Source organism: Lytechinus pictus, chromosome 10 (assembly GCF_037042905.1).
Source record: "Lytechinus pictus isolate F3 Inbred chromosome 10, Lp3.0, whole genome shotgun sequence".
Classification (NCBI taxonomy): domain Eukaryota; kingdom Metazoa; phylum Echinodermata; class Echinoidea; order Temnopleuroida; family Toxopneustidae; genus Lytechinus; species Lytechinus pictus.
This window is the reverse complement of record NC_087254.1, coordinates 24,829,485-24,851,863: the sequence shown is the minus strand read 5'-3', so window position 1 is coordinate 24,851,863 and position 22,379 is coordinate 24,829,485. Positions and strand designations below refer to the sequence as shown.

Below are 22,379 nucleotides of genomic sequence, written 5' to 3'. Positions count from 1 at the left end.
GCGCCCTCTCCTGCTGCTGTAAGCAGTTCGGAGATGATGATGACGACTTTGCTTGCCGAAGACTTCATCTGAGATTTTCATTTATAATTTCTGCTGCGTTTTACCGATATGAATACCATATTTTGCGACAGGATAATTGGAATATAACCTTACAATTGGAAGATACTATATATTCATCTCTAAAACTCAGAGAGAATTTTGTTTCTGTACGATCAATCCAGCACAGCACCAGCCGGGCTATCTGGATCTAAGTTCTGCGGGCATTCGGCGATTGTGGAGCGGGTGCCTGTCCGTGTGTGTGTCATCTCGCAGCCGATGAGTAATCGGGGAACCGGAACGTAGTCGTAGCTGCAGAGCCAGAAATTCTTTCGCACCAAGTGACAGCAGGTTGACAACCGATAAAATTATGGCGCTGGCAAATAGAGATGGTGAGTGACTCATTCTGACGAATATCCCTTTTTAGTGCTACTGACTGTCTTACTGGAAATGGACTGTCAAGTTTTAGTTCATAAACACAGGAGGCAATTTATTTTGAATCAGTTATAAACTTATTTCTTGATTATTAACTTAAGTTAAACTTAATTTTTAAACTTAGTTTAGTCTTTATAAAAATAGGAGGCCTAGCCCTAGACTAGTAGACAGTGTCAACTGTCATTTTCAATTTCACTTGTCAGCAGAATTCAAAACTTGACTTCTTGATCAATAAATAAAAATAGAGAAGTGTTTGATCTACAGTGCGCAGTGTTGGTGTTATAACTTATATCATAACCTTGTTCATTGAATGAGTGGTGTTGTCTACTCTTAAGTTGAATTGAACTTAGTCTTAACTGAAGTTGAAAGTGAAAGTTGCAGGGCTTGCTGCATGTGCTGTAACACTAACACTACAGTTCAGTGCCGATCTCCGAACAGCGGAGGAACTGAAACGAGAGAGAGTTACATGTAAATCCAAATAGGCCTAGGCTAGATTCTAGCCAGGCCAGGATCGGACTATTTACGTTAGAACTAAGATCTAGGTCATCCCATTCCCATATTCCTTGTTCAATGAATGAGTGGGTCATCATAGGATCGGTCTAGATCTAGGTCATTCCAGGGCCCCGTCTCACAAAGAGTTACGATTGATCCGATTAATCGCAATTATGGACGGCAAGCAACATGCAACATCAACATATGTTATTCATGTTTGTTCAAAATATTTTCTATGTATATTCATGCATTCATTGTTTTCTTGAAAATTCACTGTGCTTCTCTTTGTTTACAACGGACATTGTGCAAATTTCCTATAGAAAAAATTATGACACTGACGGATTTCCATAGAGTTAAGATTGATTGGATCAATCGTAACTCTTTGTAAGACGGGGCCCAGAACTCAGCTGGCATTTATTGGATGCCCATTGATTGGACTCCATGCCCTTCACTGGCATTGTGTCCTTTTCATTTTTTCCCACAGAAAAAAGGTAGAAGTAGACCTAAAAGTAGAACCTAATATAAAATGTCCATATTTGAAAAGTGGCCTTGCCTTGAATTATTGACAATTATTAATCTGAAAAATTTATTATGTTTTTTAGTAAAACTCATTCTCATTTTATTCATTTTTTTTGGGGGGGAGGGGGTGAGTTGCTCAGATCTCCCATTAAGAGTATTAGATGCCTAGATGTACTCCACTTTGATATCAAGTTGTTGATACATTTAAAAAATCAAAAAGTAATTTGCATATTAAATGTACATGTACTTTAGTCTTTCGGGAAGAGTTCCATATGCACCCCCCCCCCCACTAAAATTGAAAATAAAAATATGGAGAAGATTCAATATAATATATCTAGCCCTAATACAGTATGATGGGGGAGTGAAAATAGATATCAAAATATGGCGTGTACTTAATTGTCCATATTGGGTAGATTGGTTTATTTAATAAAAGTCAGTATGTGTCTGCCTAGACAAGTCGAACTGTAATCGCTAGAAAACCTCTTCTTGTATCAGCGCTTCTCGCTGGCATAGTGGGAAAAGAGCTTGACTGCAGTTACAACGAGGTGAGTTCGAGTCCCAACTACATTTTGTAAGATGTAAGAAACACTAAAAAAATCAATAGAGAAATCTGAAGTGAACAAACTGGAAGTCTCAACAATCTTTTGATGTTTTTGGTAGGGGGTGCGATATTGAACTCATTCCAGTCTTTGGGGCACAAATTGTGACATTTCAGCAGAGCGCGTTACGGAACTGATTATAAATTAAAGGAAAATGAAACCTTTGGAACAAGAAAGCTTGTGTGAAAACAGAAAAATCAAATAAACAGATCAACAAAAGTTTGAGAAAAATCGGACAAATAATGAAAAAGTTATGAGAATTTGAATATTGCGATCACTAATGCTATGGAGATCCTCTAATTGGCAATTCGATAAAGATGTATGATGTCACTTGTGAACAACTTTCCCATTACTTTAGTATATATTTCACTTAAACTGCCTCTTTTATCACATCTATCAATAGATCTGTCTAGAGGAGGGCATGTAATACAGATTTTCAAAGAATACATTATGGATAAAGAGTTTGTATCACCATAAGAAAGACCAAAAAGAGACATTTGGGGGGTATTTTATATTCCATCAAAGGGAAAGTTGTTCACAAGTGACATCACACATCTTTGTCGCATTGCCAACTGGAGGATCTCCATAGGATTAGTAATTGCAATATCCAAATGCTCGTAACTTTCTCATTATTTGTCCAATATTTCTCAAACTTTCTTTGTTCTTCTTCTTTTATTTTTCTGTTTCCACACAAGCCCACTTCACTTGTTCAAGAGGTTTCATTTCCCTTTAATTGTTTATAGGCTTTGCATTTTTATTATTAAAAGACTACATTTTACAAGAACTTTTGTCCCATTTTAGACTAAAAATTTCTTTAGTTATTTAGCAGAATAGTGCATGGGCAGTGGTATGCACTAGCAAATCGGGAGAAAATGTCAAACTTCAAAGTATGGCAATTATTGAAATACAAATTAGTTTTTTATAGATCTGTATCTCAGATTTCCTACTATACAATGTACATATACATTGTATGTTTCTATTTTGAAAAGAAAATTGAAAAATTGTGATCTACTTGTACAGATGTGTATGTAGATCTATGCTACTGGTGTCGGGTGTGGTACATGTGTACATGTACATGATACAATGGAGCATGTGATCTCTGGGGTTTTTTTTTGTTTTTTTTTACAGTTTATGAGTGCATTCGTATACTTAAAAAAAAATTGTGGGATTATGAGAATTACAGAGAGGATCAGAGGAAGATACAGTATGTACATGTAGGTACATGTAGGCTTGCAATTTTAATTTATTCTGAAGTCTTTACAGATGGGTAATTCCAAGCAAAAGTGGACATTTTCCACAAATTTATATTGGCTCTATTTCAAATCTGGATCAAATTTTTCTATCAAAACTAATATGGAATTTCTTGAATACAAAAGGGGAACATAATTAGCAACAATTTGTTTTTCTTACGCATCTCCTTATAGGAGAATCCAAACCGTACAAGAAATTCCATACATGGGACTACATATATTGTTTTTACTTAATTTTAATTTAACAGAAAACCATTGCTTGTTTTGTTAAATTTTCTTTTGGATAATCTGAAGGTCATCATTTTACATCATATCAAACAAAAATTTTAAAATATAAATTCATTTTACGCTTCCCGTGAGTGGATATTTTTGATGTCACTCCGTAACCGTCACTTCGTAACTGGGTATGGGTTTACGTTTTAAGTCGTAATTAATGAAATAATACACCAATTTTTTAATGTAATGCAGCATATTAAAGCTACATTGTAGAACAACATAGAATCTAATCAATAAATCAAAATTATGATAGCAATTCAAAATTCACAGAGTTTTAGCAATATGTTTTCTCCTCAAATATGCATGTCCATTTTGCGTCACTCCGTAACCATGTTTATGAATATTCGTATCTCATTAATTCATTGGATCAAAATAAATGTTATTATTTGGAAAAGTGGGTTTCAGCAACTACTGTCAGGTACTATTTCTTTGCAAATAACTATTCAAATATGGCCGATATCTTTGTTTTCAAGAATGCAATAATAGAACATTAAAAAACAAAGTTCTAGATGTTGGTTCATTTTTAAGTTATTTTAAGTTTTCAAATCATAGAACAAATGTGTGTTCTCTTTGGGAGACAAAATGTCCCATACACCTGTATGTTACTGTCCCTTACAAAACTTGTCCTCTCAAACTTCATTCAAGGCTTACCAGGTACAAAAAATACAAACTACAACTCTTACAGTATGTACAGTGTATGACATTAAACGTTACAGCTAGAAAAAAAAGTATGCTAGAGTAAATGAACCTTTCCTCACATCAAACTGCAATATAAAAAGTACATGTACATTCAGAGAGATGTTTACTTGAATTATTGTGGTTATTGTAACACAGTACGTACATGGATATGACATCAAAGTTCACAGGTCATCAAATTCTTCTCTGGGTATCTACATGTACAAACATGTACATGCACATGTGACAAATGTGGATGAGAACAAAAATGTACTCATTAGTGCCTTATAGATTTTATGAAGGGTAAAAAAGTCTCTGATTGTCCTACATACTGTGTATATAACATGCATGTTTTCATGGACTTGCCCATTACATGTTGGCCTATTGTTTTGTTTTGTTTTGGTTTATTTTTACATATTTGTACATATATGGAACATAAAACAGTATTACTGTTTATCATATTTGAGTTTTGAATATTTCTTCCCTATTGTAATTCTATCAAGAGATTGTTATTAATCATTTTGAAAAAAAAATCCTTTATTGATTGAAAGAGCCCAGTGCACTCTTGAAATACCCAGCATCTTTTTTTGAGTAAAAGTTCTATAAAATCACTTGACCTCAGTCTCACAGTTCAGATGACTCATGAATTCTTAGATTTGCCCTGGGTATGATGACTATGCTCTAGGATGTATTGTGTACACCTGTATCCACTCCCATGGTATATCCTACATGTAGTTCGCTCACCTGTAGAATCTCCAGTGTGTGATGTGTATATACACTGTAGTTAGATTAACCCTTCACATACCAAGGGATAGCAACTCTACTGGATTGTGATACAATTGCTGGTGCAATGGTACATGTACAGTTTGCACACATACCAAGGCTTCATCAATTTGAATTAATTATGGAGTACTATACTTCCTAGAAACTTTGATTTCAAAAGCAGTACATGTTCCATGTAGGCTCATGGGAGTCAACCAATTGACATTTAAAAGGAAAGAAGATATTTGAAATGAAAAAAAAAAGTTATTTTATTACCCCACCCATCAAACTCGTTGTTTTAAATTATTATTTAAAAAAACACAGTTTTGCTGAATTTTATTGTGCATCAATTATTGATATATTTTACTCAATCATTTGCCTACATGTATGGTAGTTATCCATAACTCTTTATTTTTTAAAGTAAAATCTTGAAGCTACATGTATGTTTCATTTTAAATTTTGAATCCAAAATAATTGTTACCTAGTGGTACATTTACGTACTGTGTAATATAGTATGTACACATATTAACTCTATTTTTTATCCTTTAGTGTAGACCTAACCTTTTTTTAGATTCAATTTCAAGATTCATTCCTTCAACTCATGAATTTGTTTTCTTATCATAAAATGTACATGTAGGCCTACATAAAAGTTGCTTCTACCTCCATTATTCCATGGACATGTACATGTAGGTCCCCCAACTTGTATATTTTCTCTTTTTCCTCGGTCAAACCAAGAAAAATGTATCCCTAAACCTTGGTACAAGTAGCCGATATTCGAAACATTCAAGAGAAGAATGAAGCAAACATATTATACATGTACATACACTGCATACATACTGTAGAAGAAATTGCCAAAACCTTGAAACCCTATATATGTATGCATGTACATGTAGGCCTATTACTAGTAGATGGAGGCCTTCATGTAGTATTTACTTCTATGCAACATAAAACAGGTCATTGTACTTTACCCCCCCCCCCAAAAAAAAAAAAAAAAAAATAGTGAAGGCCTACATGTTATACATCATGTACATTGTACATCTACATGAATAGCTCCATGATGAAAGCTATTCATGTACGCATACAGACATGTACTGTCTGCATGTATATTACAGGTCATCGTACAATGTACTTGAAAGAAAAATAGACCATGGCATTTTTTAAATACAGTGTACAGTACATGTAGGACAGGTCTTCATTGTACATTTAACCAAAACTTTGCAACTCTATTAAAGCCTACTCTCCAGACTACATGTACAGGTCATTGTACTTTTTAGTACACAATGTATGTACTGTACATGTACTGCCTAGTTTAATGATTTAAATTTTCTGTATAGGCCTACAATTTCAGTCATTATATTTGTCAAATCTGCCATTTTCATTGTACAGTGAACTGTGCACAACGGGTCCACAATTTCAGCAATTTACATGCGTGTACATGTACAAATAGACTTTTTAAAAGAGTTATTAAATGGTCCGTATTAAATTAAGACTGCACTGAACGTTACAAGTGTGTGACTGTAGATTGAATCTGAACAACAGATTGAAATTTGAGCAGTGCGACCTTCTCTCAGCAAAATGCAGGAAAGTGAGTCACAAATTGGGGTCAATGGTTTTCATGAATCACGGATGTCAGTCAGGGAGTTTAGTAAGGACTTTGGAAATGAATTGTAAAGTCAGCATCTGTGTGTGTTATCCAACATTGATTAGGCAAGGTTGTAATTATGTTGCTGGTAGTACCTTCTTGACATACATTTATGTAGGCTAATACAAAGTACAGTATGGATTCGATTTGTTTCACAATAGGCCCTACATGTACAGTCCGACCTCTCATATCTCTTTTCCGGCCTCAAACTCTCTATTATCCGGCCAATTTTTTTTAATAAAAATTGTTTTTACAATATTTAATTACTGGGGAAAAGGGGGGATTCCCAACTCAATGAGAAAGTCACATGAATTACATGTACATACTGGTACATGTACATGTATGATGTATGTATGTAACATGTATACATTAACATCAAATTTTCCTCTATTTTTTGCATTCTGACATTTACATGTACACACCCCTAATCATCGCAAGGACATGGGCAGATACACAGTATCTACTCTCTTTCACATTGCCACATGTACAATGTACATTTACTGTTAGGTCAAATACATGTACATATACACAGCCCTTGCATAGTAGGCCTACCTACCGTATTCAAATTTGTGTAAAGATTGATTTTAATTAGGCCACCAATGTCATGGCCATGTACACAGGACTATCGAGGTGTATTATGAGGGCAGTTGTATAAACCAGTGACTGTAAATAAATGATACTGTTTGTTGATGCTGTCATATTTATGCTGCTTTTACTGCACATGTTCATTTAGATGTAGGCCAAGAGGTATGTACATGTAGGGCCATGTACACTACCAGTCTGTTTTGTGGAAGAAAAGGTAATGAGTCCTGTATGTTTTGGGCTTTAATATAAAAATAATTGCATATCAACTCTCAATCATTATTCTAAATAGACAAGATTCTCATTTCTCAAAATGAGTACATGTATGAAAATGCAATGTATTGCCTTGAATGTGTTCTGTAAACCATGAACTATTTCCTTTATTTTGAAGACACAATACATTATGATTTGTATAAAAATACCTACTGTACAAAAGGTACTGCCAGATTCCCAAGTAGATAATTGTACAGGACTTAACTTGCACATTGTATAGCAGGTCTACATGCAATCATAGAAATTCCATAAAAAATTGACACACTGCTTTTTAATATGCCCTTCCTATAAGTGTACACACACACACAAAAAAAAAAATACAAATCCTAAACCCTCAGAAAATTGTTAAAGGGGAATGAAATCTTTGGAACAATAAGGCTTGTGTCGAAACAGAAAAATCAAAGAATAAGAACAAAGAAAGTTTGAGAAAAATCGGACAAATAATGAGAAAGTTATGAGCATTTAAATATTGCAATCATTAATGCTATGGAGATCCTCCCATTGGCAATGCGACAAGGATGTGTGATGTCACATGTGAACAACTTTCCCTTTGAGGGACTATAAAATACCCCCAAAATGTGTCTTTTTGCTTTTTCTTATGGTGATACAAACTACATGTATTTATCCATGATGTATTCTACTATTCTTTAAAAATCTGTATCACATGCCCTCCTATAGAAAGAACACATGATTTACTGATAGATGTGATAAAAGAGGCAGTTTAAGTGAAATATAAACTTAAGTAATGGGGAGAGTTGTTCACAAGTGACATCACACATCTTTGTCGCATTGCCAATATGAGGATCTCCATAGCATTAGTGTCACAGTATTCAAATGCTCATAACTTTTTCATTATTTGTCCGATTTTTCTCAAACTTTCGTTGGTCTGTTTCTTTGATTTTTCTGTTTTCACACAAGCTATCTTGTTCCAAAGGTTTCATTCTCCTTTAAGAAAAGATCCGGGCCCCGTCTTACAAAGAGTTACAATGTACGATTGATCCCATCAATCGTAACTCTATGGAAATCCATCAGGAAATTTGCAAAATATCCTTTGTATAAAACAAAGGAGAACACACCAAATTGTCAAGAAATCAATGAATTTATGGATATACGTTCATTTATCTAGAAATTTTGTTAACAAGCATGCATTTTATATGTTAACTTTACTTGGTTTCCATTGTTGCGATTGATCAGATCAATCGCAACTCTTTGTAAGACGGCCCCAGAAAGTATTTTACATAATTTACATGTACATTTTTATTAGATAATAAAGCTGAAACTACATGTACATGTAATAGTCAAGATAGCAAATGTCATGACTCATGGAATCATTCCTTCCCCTTTTTGTATTCAATTCATAATGCTGTGTAGTGTGTACACTGTATGCTTGTTATTTATTTGGCTAAAAAAAAATTATGATCATTTGTTTTTCCAGCTGAACCAGGAAGGCGTGGTCTTTCTCTGAAGTTGAAGATACATACAAGTACACCAAACCTTGTAGAGAACCAAACAGATTTTAACAATGGACCCAGTCAGGAGAGGGAACAGTTGTAAGTTATTATTATTATTATTATAAATATTATTATTGTTATTATTATTATTATTATTGTTATTATTATTATCATTATTATTGTTAAATAGGTATTAATATAATAGTTATTATTAGTAGTAGTAGTAGAAGTAGTATTAGTACATGTATTAGTATTATTATTATTATTTGGAATTTAAATTTTAGCAATGAAAGTGAAATGTAATTTCTTTTACTGTAGCCTACATGTATGTATGCATGTGAGCCAAGTTGGGAAGTGGTCTCATTTAACACAGAGGTTAGCAATATATCGTACATTTGATATTTTACAATTAATTGTATGTAGTCAATGCAATCAATCGTAACAATAAATGTTGTATGATGATATTATTAATAATAATAATAACAATAATATTGAGCTTTGTTTCACGGGTCCCTGCAAAGGATTTCATCAACATTTTTCATCTGCCAATTTGTCAGAGCTGACTACTTTCCTTGATTTTGACTTGCTGTGGTACAAACTGTTGGATAAACATACTTTCAGATATTTGACAAGTCCTTTCATGAAACGCTCCACAAATGATTTGCAGAACCAAAGTGAAAAGAAGGGGAACAGTTTACTTTTATTATTGTATTTCATTATATAGTTATTTTTCCAATTGCATTTTTACTTGATTGAATGTGCATGTGATTGTGAATGTATTCATCTAGAGATTTACTTTCCTTTATGTCCCTGCCGCTCTCCTGAAGTACAGTAGTTATGTTTGCTGTATTATTATTATTCATTAAAAAAGAGAGTGGATGACATCTCCACATATGACAGTATTTGATTTTTAATTAATAAAAGACATGATTATAATAGACAATGCATCATTGTTTTACATGTACAATGTTCCCATTTTACAGAAATTCAATGAGATCAAGAAGCATGGAATCAATTGGAAAGTTAAGCATATCCCCTGATGAGGTAAGTTGTGATTATTACAAAGCAGAGTTTGTGTCATGCCAATACTGTACAATATTTGACATAAGATCTGTAAGCAGCAGATTCGTTAAACTCTCCATCTACCAATTTTTCACAGGTTCCGAAGTTGATTTTTTTTAATTCTCTGCTCTCAATTGCATGTTTTTCCTTCTTTACTTCCATTTAATCAGCTCAAATATGAAAGTTGCATGCAGGATAACTTGTCATAATTTTCACCCTCAGTTCCCCTTTTTCCTGCTCTCTTTCACCTTCCCTGTATCTACCATCTCTTCATCTTTCCCTTTTCTTCCCTTTTAATTCCCCTCTTGACCTTAATCACAAGCTTCTATGGATCATGAGGAAGCACCTGAATCTATTCAAATTAAATTCAAAGTACTCAGTAATTCAACAGTGATTCTTATGCATGTACAAGTAAGTTAGGAAGCCAGTTTGTGGGAAGTGGCATGCAGTGTTCGATTCATGTAGGTTCAGGCTTGCAAATTTAGATGACACGAATCAAAATAATTTTTCATTCAAAATCCCCAAATCTATCAACTTATTCATCATTATTTTGTACCCTTTTATCATACGTTCTTAGCCTGTTTTAAATATATACTCATCTAGTAATGGATGGGAATAGTGACATTCAATTTTTAGGAGATTCATCAAAACTTAAAATAGGTTTAATTCAAATTTCACAGATCTCTTGATGAATCGTCATAAGGCCCTGTAATTTAAAATGATAAGCAAATATAATGTACACTTTACAGTTACTTATTGAGTAGTTTATGGGATATATATGTGAAGTTAAAATAAAAATGATTGATTAGAAGCCTATCAACAAATTATGAACAGCATTACTCATCTGTAGGAGTTTTATTCATAGGTTCTCAGAGATGACATTTTCCATAGAGAATATTCAAGATGGCATATCTATTATCCCAGTTTAGGTATCAAATCCAAATTTCCAATTGAATATTCATTGCATATGGTGTGGAGTGGAATGGTAATTGGTAAATCAATTTATCCAAGAAGACATGTACTGAACCAACCAATTGTGGTGGTAAAACATAGTAAATATGTCGCAAGATATCTTGTTTCCATGGAGAAATCACTGAAAACTTTTTTTTTTAAATATTTTTTCTGCTTCTTTAGTTTCCACTTCATTTCAGTGTTAGAGTACGCAGAGATACAAATACAGTAGCCCTGCAATTATTCCTACCGTCATGGACAGTACATGTACATTAATTTTATTTCTCAAATATTATTAATCATTTTCCTTGTTGTTGTCGGTGTTCCCATTTTTCTTCTTTCTTAATTTTCTCTTGTTTCCTCCGCCTCTACCCACCCCCCCCCTTCTCCCCAATCCTCCAATCCCCAGTGTAAATGCATTTCAAATGTATAGTAGAGGGACATGATGAATCATTCATACCGAAGCAGTGTGACCAAACATCTGGATGATCAATGCATTAACCATCTACTTATTCATTCATTGCTTTGGGGCCCATCGGCCATCTATCTATCTAGTATTTGGGACAGGGTCACCTCGGGCACATCCTGAGGTCATCCTACCCCCCCCCCCCCATGTGCACAGTGCACATTCATCTCGCCCAATTCCTTTGGTCATTGCATTGCTGATTACTGAATGCTTCTTGCGTCGATCACGCGCCAAGCAGAAAAAAAAAAAGAGTATTCTATTGCCAGCCAGCGTGTGTCCATGTATATGCGTGTATAGAAATGTGTGTGCTCACTTGCATCCAGCCATGCACTGATGCCCATGCATTCTGCTCTAACTAATTGTGGGTGGAGGTTGATAAATATTACAGGGAGCTCATTTTGCCGAGGGGCGAATGGCAATTTTCTATCAGGTTTAATGTGTTGGATGGCTGTTGCATTTTGGGTATTTGTTGGGGTATACCGTTTTAAAGGGATGATTCATAGGGATAAGGGGGTGATTTTGAAGACAACATCTCTTCCATTGAGATAATGGATCTATCCTGCTTGTATTTAAATGTTGGAACTGATACATGTAGCTCTTGGTGACCTTTCATGAAGAGATACGCAGTAATTCTGTCATTATACAAAGTGTACCATGTAAACCTTGATTTTGATTGGCTGCGAAGCCCTGTTATACTGGCACAGTATATACCATACCATAATGGCAAAGTTTAACATTCTCAAGGTTGGCAAAATACAGTATTGAATTATTGAACTTGGAAGAAATCAGCAGTAAATTGTAAAGCCAAGTCCACCCCATCAACAGGTTTTACAGAAAATAACATGTATTAAAAAACAAAAATAAGCAATTAAAACTGAAAATTTCATCAAAATTGAATGTTAAAAAGGAAAGTTTTATTTGTAGAACATTTTAATGTTTTCTCCAAAACAGTGACATGCTCACCCTGGGCTGTATGCAATATGGAAGCAGATGAATAACACACTATTTATTCAGTACTATCATACAAGTAGAATGAAAATATTTACATTTTTATATCTTAAGGTGATAAAGAAGCCCAATGAGGAATATCAAACCAAGTTTTACACAATTGGAACAAAATTGGTATAATGATGCATACATGTATATAAATACATGTAAACACCTATACAAGCGATGACTGTGGTATTATTGGATTTGTGTTACATAATAGTGGATACCACTGTTCGATTTAATAAAACATGTCATAACTTTCATTTGACTTTCAATTTTCTTTTAACTTCCATTGCTACATGTACATGTATGCTTGTTTGATTTTTCTCTATTTACATGTAGTTGACTGGACTTTTTGTTTGGGTCACAAACATGACTTTTTGATAACTTTTAATAGTGAAGCCAATATTTTTTAAAATTTTTGTCAAGATTGGTAATGTTCATTTTGAGGATAGTGTAAATTAATTGGGAGGGAAGGTATTATTCTCTTATATAAAATGAAACTAAATTGTAAGGACTACATGTAATGTAAATTGATGATATATTTTACTTAACTGGAAATTTCATATATTTGATGAATAAATGTTGAAAAACATACATGTACTGTACATGTACACAACAGCTGTAGTCAGAATCAGGAATAATGGGAAATTCAGCGAGTCAACTACTTCCTCTTTCAAAATTACAACAGTGACATTTTGTACCTTTTACAGTGTAATGTGCAGTGTGTGTAAATTACCAGTGCTACATGACACTTGTACTTTATCAAAACTAATAGCACTTTTGATACATGTACAGTATATCACTGGCATAAAATTCAAGTAGTAAAGGGGGTGGGGTGAACTGTTGTGTCATCCCTCCTTGAAAAGTGGGATGTCATGAATTTACCCTCGTGCCTTATATCTACGGTACATGTACATGTACATGAAGCCTGCCGTATATTAGATGGAGGATAGAGACAGGGTTTGGTAGTGATATAAAAATTGACATGGATGTTTGTAAAAGTCTGATATTTTCAGCCTTTCAGAACAGCTCCATGCAAACAATGTATTTCATAAGCAACTTTTGTTCTTTGAAGGGTATAGTTTCAGATTTTTGGGCCACACCCCCTACCCTTTCTAAATCCAAATCTCCCCCCCCCCCCCCGAACGTGTACATGTAGGCCTACGTGCCAGCTCCCTGAATAGCTGTACATTGACATTGGTTCGTACAGTACATGAACGACATTGTTCAAACAGTGCCAACAACAAATCTCATATTGTTTTTGATATTTTGTAGCCATTCCTGAACTAAATTTGCCGTAATCATGTTGGAAATTTTTTTAAGTAAAACATATTACCATAGGTGCTGTCAAATCTAACCAGTCACAAAAAATAAAATGTTGCCAGTGTGAAATGAATCTCTCAATATCCCCCAAAGAACAGCAAATTACTATACATGTATAGGTAGTTAAGAAAAAAAAACTTTTTCAGGGGCTCTCTGAAAATCGCAGAGATATTGCAATGTGAAAACAATCAGAACCTTGTGAGGCAAGATACATGTTCATGCACATGTGGGATGTACATAAAATGTGAGTCTTTTTTAACTTGCTCATATGCAGGAAGTTCCAGGAACTAATATTCTTGTGGTTGTGAACATGCAATTTAGATAAAGCCTGAAGAAAGTTCTTGTACTTTACAGGTATTTTTTATCAGATGGGTGTGAAGGCATCCACAGTGTATCAGCTGAAATACTATACTTTGAGCAGGCCACTGAAAGTTTTTTTTATATATATTCTGATTCATAAAATAAAAATGAATATTTTGATTTGAAATAAATTTACATTACAAGCAGGTTTATTTTGGCAGATCATTTTTCGCATGTGAAGAGGGCTTTTATTCTTTCACTGTTTCTCTTATTCTACAGACGTATGAGTTCACATCAGAAGACTTGGATGACATGGGAGAGATCGGAAGGGGTGCTTTTGGTTCAGTGAACAAGATGTGGCATAAACAGAGTCAAAGTATTATGGCTGTCAAGGTAAGGAATGGTTATAGTGATATTAAAAGAAGTTGATTGGGGTTAGGGGGTGTGTCACCAACATGTTTTTATATCAATTTTCACCTTTTGCAAACTACAATGTACATTGTACATGTATCCTCTTTTTTGTGTGATTATTTCTGAGAGGCAGTCCGAGAGTCATGAATTTTTTTGTTTTTAAAATTCATCAAGTAAATATTACGTATTAATATGGACTTTAATATGATGGGAAACTCTCTAAATATATTTTAATTTAATTTAAAGAGTTTTATTTGAAGCAGACTTGGGTTTTCACACGTAGAAACTCCCTTTTTGAACCTTCAGTGTGTAGAGTGTACTCTGTAGTTGCTTAACCTCAAATGTGCATGCACACTGAATTTCAAAGACCAATAATGAAACTGAAACCATTTGATACACATTATTTGTGGTTCTCTTGACATATGAGAGCAAACATACTGTTCTTTAAGTTACACATATAATTGTGATTACATGTAGGATCAATTTTGTTGTGGATACCTTAAAAGACAAGATAACTTGAGGCATGTGATAATTTTTTGTTTGTCTATTTAATATGAGATCAACTTTGGAGAAATACACTGATTGCCTGCAAAAAGTTTTTGCTGGTAACCTTGCATATTTTTGTAATAAAATGGTTAAATCTGATTGCATTTCTCATTATTAATGAAGTATCAACTTTGACGATTACTTTTACCGGTATCCCAGGGCCTCATATTCTGAATAGCTTGTTTCAGTGTAAAGGGAAAGTTATCCCTGAAGATGAATTGGCTTTGATAAAATCAGAAACAGAGAGCAGTATTGGTGGAGGTTTGGTCAAAGTTTGTAATAAAATGTAAGTTTTTTTTTTTTTTTAATGTGATTGTGATTGTATTTGTGGAGGAGATACATCATCAGACACATTAAGTAATTTGTATTCATCATGATGCATTAAAAAAAAGTAATTTATATTACATGATATATTTTGGGGAGCTGCTTGCATTTGATGTCACAAATTAAAAACTTTCAAATTATTAACTCTCTTATACTTTCATCAATTTCCGTCAATATTTTTTTGCTCGCAATAAAAACAACTTATCTAGTCAGGGTGATATTTCTTTTTTAAGTTAGAGCTGCCTTTCTATGCTACTGAAACCATGGCATTACTTGACACATGGGTGATGTGAAATTTTCAATATTAAAGAAATTATTGGATTTGTAAAATCCTGAAGGCTCTCATGTTTTCTCGAGTCCTGTTCTCACAATCTTGTTTGTCAAATATGTCAGACTACATTCACGACATGCTCCCCCTTTTTGTCTATTCATGCCTATTCTTACAAACTGTGTTTCCGTTCTCATATGGCAGAGAATACGTTCAACAGTAGATGAGAAGGACCAGAAGCAGCTCCTCATGGATCTGGATGTTGTAAAGAGAAGTGCTAATTGTGTCTACATCATTAAATTCTTTGGTGCTCTCTTCAAGGAGGTATGCAACCTTTCCGTAAAAAGATTGGTGTCTTTTTAATAAATGAAGCAAATATTCTACACTCTTTATCTGCACATAGACGTACTGTACATGTATTTTTGTGAACATTTTCGACCAATCAATGGTTCCATGACATTTACTCCTTCGACAATCCTACTACCGAAAATCCACATGTTATGCCAACTTAAACCTGAACTTCAAACCTAACCCTAACCCCAATCATAATCCTCATCATTCTGAACCAAATACCATATCTCAACTCTAATCCTCACATTATATTTTCAGAGAAATTTGCATAGGAGCAATTGTCCCAGGAGCTAATGTCATGTTTCCTTATCAATGTTTCCTTGTCAAGTATAATTCTGAAATGACATTGTGTGTTCAATAACTGACCGCTAAACTACATGTAACAGCCAAAGTCATCAGGGTAGGTCCTCTGTAATGAGTATTAAAGAATGTGACAACTGGGCTAAAAAATAACTACAAAATTGTCTTTGAAAAGGAACTCATCCTACTTATTAAAATATGAATCTTTGAAATTCATTCATAACTTTTAGACACATTCACAGAGCATTTTTCATTAAACAATTATCATAGACCACTGATAGGTTCTTTTAGGTCTATCACAGTTCAGTATTAAAAACAATGTCCAGTTCTTCTCTTGCAGGTTTCAAGTAGTCATGAGAATAAAAGCATTGATGATTATGATGATGATGATTATAATGGTGATGATATGCTGTATGTATTTTGTCTTTAAAGGGAGATTGCTGGATTTGTATGGAGCTTATGGATTCTTCTCTTGATAAATTCTACAAGTTTGTGCATGAAGTCCAAAACACATTTATACCAGAAAATATCATGGGAAAGGTTGCATATGCGGTAAGTGTGCGTGCGCATAATTGAGTTATTTCTGATGTGTATTAATCAGATATGTAAAGATCAGATGGGTTATACCAAATTTCATCCAATTTTGATTTTAAATGACTTATCAGTGTGCAGTGTATATGATATGTAAAATATTTTTTGTATAGATTAATAATAAAAGTATCAGAATTATTTAATCTTGTACTTGTTATACCATGTACGCGTGGACCAGAGATACATGTATATCTATTACAAAATAGGAACCCCTTTCTTAAAGAATTTTCAATTTATATTTTAAACTATGATGATAACACTCAGCAGCCATTCAAAATCAAGGTTTCCATGGAATGTTTAATAACATAGTATTTAATCTTTATGGACCCTTTTGATTATTTTCTTCTCACAGACTGTAAAAGCTCTAAATTACCTAAAGGAAACCCTCAAAATCATTCACAGAGGTAAGTAATGTTTTTAAAATATTTCTTTAGCAGATTGACTACTGGGGAAAGTATTCTTTCCTTTGAAGAGAATATGTAATATCTTTACTGCCAAAGTCAGAGTGTTAGTACTTTGAGACTTCTAATAATAGTGTGATATGATAAGTAAAATGATTATCAATATCATTAAAAGAAGAAAAAAAATTCAAGACAGGAGAAATGAATTCAAGAGTTTCTTTCAGTGATGATTGGTAAATACAAATGGTAATATCCAGCCATCACTTTTCTGATTAATTATTTGCATTGCAATGCTTATTGCACTAGACAACAATGCTATTAATTTCCATTTCATTTCTAATTACCGGTAGGCTTCTTTTGGTTTTGTTTGATATAGATGTGAAACCATCAAATATCCTCTTAGACAGAGGAGGCAACATTAAATTGTGTGACTTCGGAATCAGTGGTCAGCTTGTAGACTCAATAGCAAGAACGATGGATGCTGGCTGTAAACCATACATGGCTGTGAGTATATGGTGCTGATTGAATTGGATGGAGGCATGATAGCCTTGCTAGTATTTAAAGGTGGTTGCATTGTATCAATAGGGACTTAACCCACAGTGATGCGGAATGAATCTTACAACGCGATCAATTCCTCTAAAAATGCAAGTCAAATCACAATGAAGTCTTTGTCGAGGATCAGTGAATCGGAGCAGCAGTTTCGTTCAATGTTTCAGAGCTGACGAAAAATTGCAAATATGTCGTCTGTCCAGAGCCACGGATGAAACTGCTGTTGCGATTCACCAATCCTCGACAAAGACGTCATTGTGATTTGACTTGCATTTTAAAGTAATAGGCGCGTTTTAGGATTCATTCTGCGTCGCTGTGGAAGAAGTCTCTGTTGAAAATTTTAGGGGCAAACATATTGATTGGCATGAGATAATGTACGTATGATTCAAGGTCAAATTTAGTGTAAGATATTTTCCATGGGAGAATTCTTTCGAGCATTTAAGCTGTAATCAAGCTCAAAAGAAGAGGAGGATATTCTCACTAATAACTTTAGCATACCAGTGTCTCGTAAAAATGTTTGTGAGTTACAAGTGACTTTACGAGTGACTGGTGACCCATTCATAGGAACTACATGTAAATCAACACCTATTAAAATAGGGTGTACGTATATCATATACCATAGGAAAGGATCACAAGTTATTCGTAAAGTCTCTTGTAACTTCCAACAGCTTGATGAAACCCTCACTAGACATTATAGTCTGGTATGTTTGTATTTTACTTGTGAATCAGAAACTCACCTTGAGTACATCTGAACCGGCGGCGGGGGGGGGGGGGGGTGCACTTGACCACCAAAGTGGTATGTATGTGCCGCAAGCGAGACAAAAAACGGGGGCTTTGGAACGGGCTTATTGTAAAAAGGAGGGTCTTCGGAACAGGCTTCAGAACTACAAAATGTGAAAACTGGGGTCCTTGGAACAGTTCGCCTGTGTGTGAGTGCATATGCATCCCTAAGGAACGTGCATGCAGCTAGCCCGGCGGCATGGACGCCGGGTGCTCTCGCGCAGAGGGGATGGGCGGACAGCGCTCTGCGGGACGCTTTTCACCAAAAATGTAGCGGATCAATGCAGCTGGATCGGCGTAACGAAAAATTTGCGAAGCTTTGGAACCGATTTCTTTGTTCTTTTTCTCAATAAGATAAAAATGCTATGATTTGGAACGGAAAGTTGAGTGTAAAAATGGGGGTCCTCTCCGCGGCACATACCCATCATGCATTATATACTGAGTGCCCCCCCCCGGGTCTGAACCGCATCTTAACCTGAATTACGGTAGGGTTTATACTTTGTATGATAAGTTCAAATAGGAAAAAGACATTGCTCTGATGTATTACTAATTTCTGAGAGAATGTAAACGGAGCTGTAAAGTGATTTTCTATATGTATCTTTTCCTCATTTCATTACAGCCTGAGAGGATAGATCCCTTCCAATCAAGACCTGGTTATGATATCAGATCAGATGTATGGAGTCTAGGAATCACAATGGTATGTGAAATATTAGAATAGATTTACAAGCAATTTTACTACTGCATTCTGGGGAAGGGGTGTTTCACGTAGAGATAATCATGACTTAAAATCATATGTATAATCCAAATTGTTTCCAGTATGTAACATGACCATGTTGGTGAGATCTTGCACAGGAGATATATACTGCTGAATTTTTATCACTGAGATTTAAATATTATATTCATCAATCGCACTGAAGCTTAAATGAACTCTTATTCATGCTTACCTCTTCGTAGAAAAAAACAAAACACAACAGCCCCCTCCCCTCCTGAAATGACAAGACCTTAGATATCAATATTTTAGGGAAATATTTTTTTGTGGTTTTAAACACTATATTGGTGGCCCAAACAAGTTTGCATCAGTGGAAAGATATAATACAATAAAACTAGAGCCAGGCATTTTGAATGATTAAAAACTTTTCTCTCAGAAATGCTTAATTCGTGACCCTAAAAATGGTGTAAATGCTACATGCATGTATGTGAAAGGGACCTATTGTGAAGCCTAAATTTTTATTGATAGCCCCATAACAAATTAAGTTGTGTGCAATGATTTGACAGTGTAAAATAATGGAAGAAAATCAATGGGCCTTAAAAATTGCTGAACTTCACAAGTTTGAAAATATAAGAGTGCTACCAAAATGGGGAGACCCGGGTCCTATAACACAAAGGTTAGCGATTAATCGTACACTCAATTTTCACGATTGATTGTACATTGAAGTCAATGCAATCAATCGTAGAATAAAATGCTCTATAATGATTGCCAAGCTTTGTGTTTCAGGCCCTAGACAAAATGATAGAGGAGCAAAGAAGGCTCTTCTATTGTTATTCAAATTTTCAGGTTGACAATTATTTATTTTATATCAATGGATGACTTAAATGCATGAAAGATATTTCCCTTAATTCACACCAGTGTGTAGACAACCATTTGCTTTTGAATTAAATCGTAATCTTGTTTACTCCCATTCAGTATGAGGTATCAACAGGGGAGTTCCCCTATCCTAAATGGAACAGTGTTTTTGAGCAGCTCTCTCAGGTCGTCAAAGGTGACCCACCAAGGTTGAAAAACAGTGACAAGCATTGCTACTCAGAAGACTTTATTTCCTTTGTCAATAAATGGTGAGCAATTTCACTTGGTTTACTTTCTTGAATGTGTAGCACTTGGTACAAAGTTTCTGATAGCCGACTAGAGAATGTTTGTCATATTAAAAGAATAACCAACCTTCAAGTTCCATGTACTTTCACAATTAAGTTTAGATGTGACATGCATTTGAAGAAGAATGTTAATTCATCATCAGTAACAACAACAACATCAATATCAGAAACATCTACAGCAACAATAACAGAAATATTCCACATTGTAGCAAACAATAACTATTATTAAATTATTGCTTCGTAACACTTACTGAGAAATTTCTGCTTGGTGCTCAGATTGGATCTTTAATCTATAAAAATGACTGGGCTATTTTGGAGCCCCCCCAATAAAAAATATAAAAAAAATAAAAAGAAATGCATTTTAGTAGTTTGTACTACATGTGTTTTGTATTCATTTCTTTTTTATTTTGGATGTATTTCATTGTTTTATGATCTACAAGATTTATTTGTACTCACAGGTAACACGTTAATACATGTACTTGAAATAATTCCATGAAAATATAGTTTTGGAAAACAGCATCTGTGATATATTCTCTAGCCCCTATTGACTTCACATACAAACAAGGGCAAAATATATTTATGCGTATTCGTACATGTGGACATTCATTTTAATATCGAACGGCAGCACAAATTGTAAAAAAGTAAAAACTGCATTGCCTTCGTTGTTTAATATCACTTTTGAATAGCAAACACACTGCAATCTAATTTTCCCTTCTTCCTGACTTGTCCTAAACTACCAGTATACCATGCCCACAAAAGTGGCTGGGTATTGCACTCTGGTATTGTACAGGTAATATTTAGGGGATTCCCCCAGTTCAACTTTGTATTAGATGTAGTTTGTAGAAGTGTTGAAGGGAGTTTTAGCTGTGTTAAAAAAGTCCAGGGGGTGCGGTAATAGTGTTCTTCTTTATGGCTTATTGTATAATGATAGTAATATTGTAGAATGATGTACATTTGCAGTGTCAGTTCAGATATTTGGCCTCATTACAATAATAATCATGTATGGGCATGATATTTTGCTTATATAAGATGAAAAATCAATATAAATTTGATTATATTTATACAAGAATTTCTTCTTTTTCAACATATTTTCAGCCCTAGAAAATATCTTTTTGTGAATGAAAGGACCCATTTTACAAAGGTGATTTTCCTGCTTTTTTTTAGATAGTAATATGTAATGTTATATTAATTAAAATGATGAGAATACAATGTTTCCATTGTTTATTGTTTTTTACAGTCTTACAAAGGATGAGAAGTACAGGCCAAAGTACAAGAATTTATTAGTGAGTATTTGGAATTCATTTTTTGGTTAATAAAGACTTTGATAGATTGAATTTGTAGTTTTAGCTATAATAAAAACATAAGTGTAGATAGAAATGAAGTGAGAAAATAAAGAGAGAGAAAAAAATCAGCATGCCAATGTTATTAGGAAAGTGCAATAGTGATATCGGCATGCTATGCTACCATAGATTATAACATACATGTGTAAACTTGAGGGTCTTGAATCCCATTGTGGTGGTGATTTTTTGACCTGATTGCTAAGAAAGCATGAATGCTTGTTAGCAAACAGAGAACCGATGGCTTAAGGTCCTCTCCGAGGGACCTGGTAATGAGGATAAATGCCTTACCAAAGGGCACTAGCGCACCAAGTGGGAATCAAACCCGGGTCACAGGAATCCGAAACCCCCGCTCTACCGACTGAGCTAAGAAAACATAGCGATTGATTTTAATTAGTATGATTGATTGCACATTGTTACCATTGCAATCAATCTTTAAAAGTAATTCCTACAATAACTTGCTAAGCTCTCTTTTATGGGGCCCAAGGCCATATTTCAAACTATAAGTAAGTAAACGCACAACTGATGACCCTTTCATTATGCTAAATGAGAAACTCTAATATGT

At 34.4% G+C, this 22,379-nt stretch overlaps 1 protein-coding gene across 1 annotated transcript in view; it reads left to right on the top strand.

The window, feature by feature from the left end:
• The first annotated feature begins 5 nt into the window (after positions 1-5).
• Positions 6-22,379, top strand: part of LOC129269348 (dual specificity mitogen-activated protein kinase kinase 4-like) — a 30,655-nt gene continuing 8,281 nt past the window's right edge. The window contains exons 1-11 of the mRNA XM_054906841.2: positions 6-428; positions 8,977-9,091; positions 9,976-10,036; positions 14,367-14,480; positions 15,841-15,960; positions 16,720-16,839; positions 17,231-17,282; positions 17,656-17,783; positions 19,228-19,305; positions 20,293-20,441; positions 21,715-21,760. Of these exons, the coding sequence (XP_054762816.2) occupies positions 407-428; positions 8,977-9,091; positions 9,976-10,036; positions 14,367-14,480; positions 15,841-15,960; positions 16,720-16,839; positions 17,231-17,282; positions 17,656-17,783; positions 19,228-19,305; positions 20,293-20,441; positions 21,715-21,760 (1,005 nt within the window). The 5' untranslated portion in view covers positions 6-406. The remainder of the gene's footprint in view (positions 429-8,976; positions 9,092-9,975; positions 10,037-14,366; positions 14,481-15,840; positions 15,961-16,719; positions 16,840-17,230; positions 17,283-17,655; positions 17,784-19,227; positions 19,306-20,292; positions 20,442-21,714; positions 21,761-22,379) is intronic.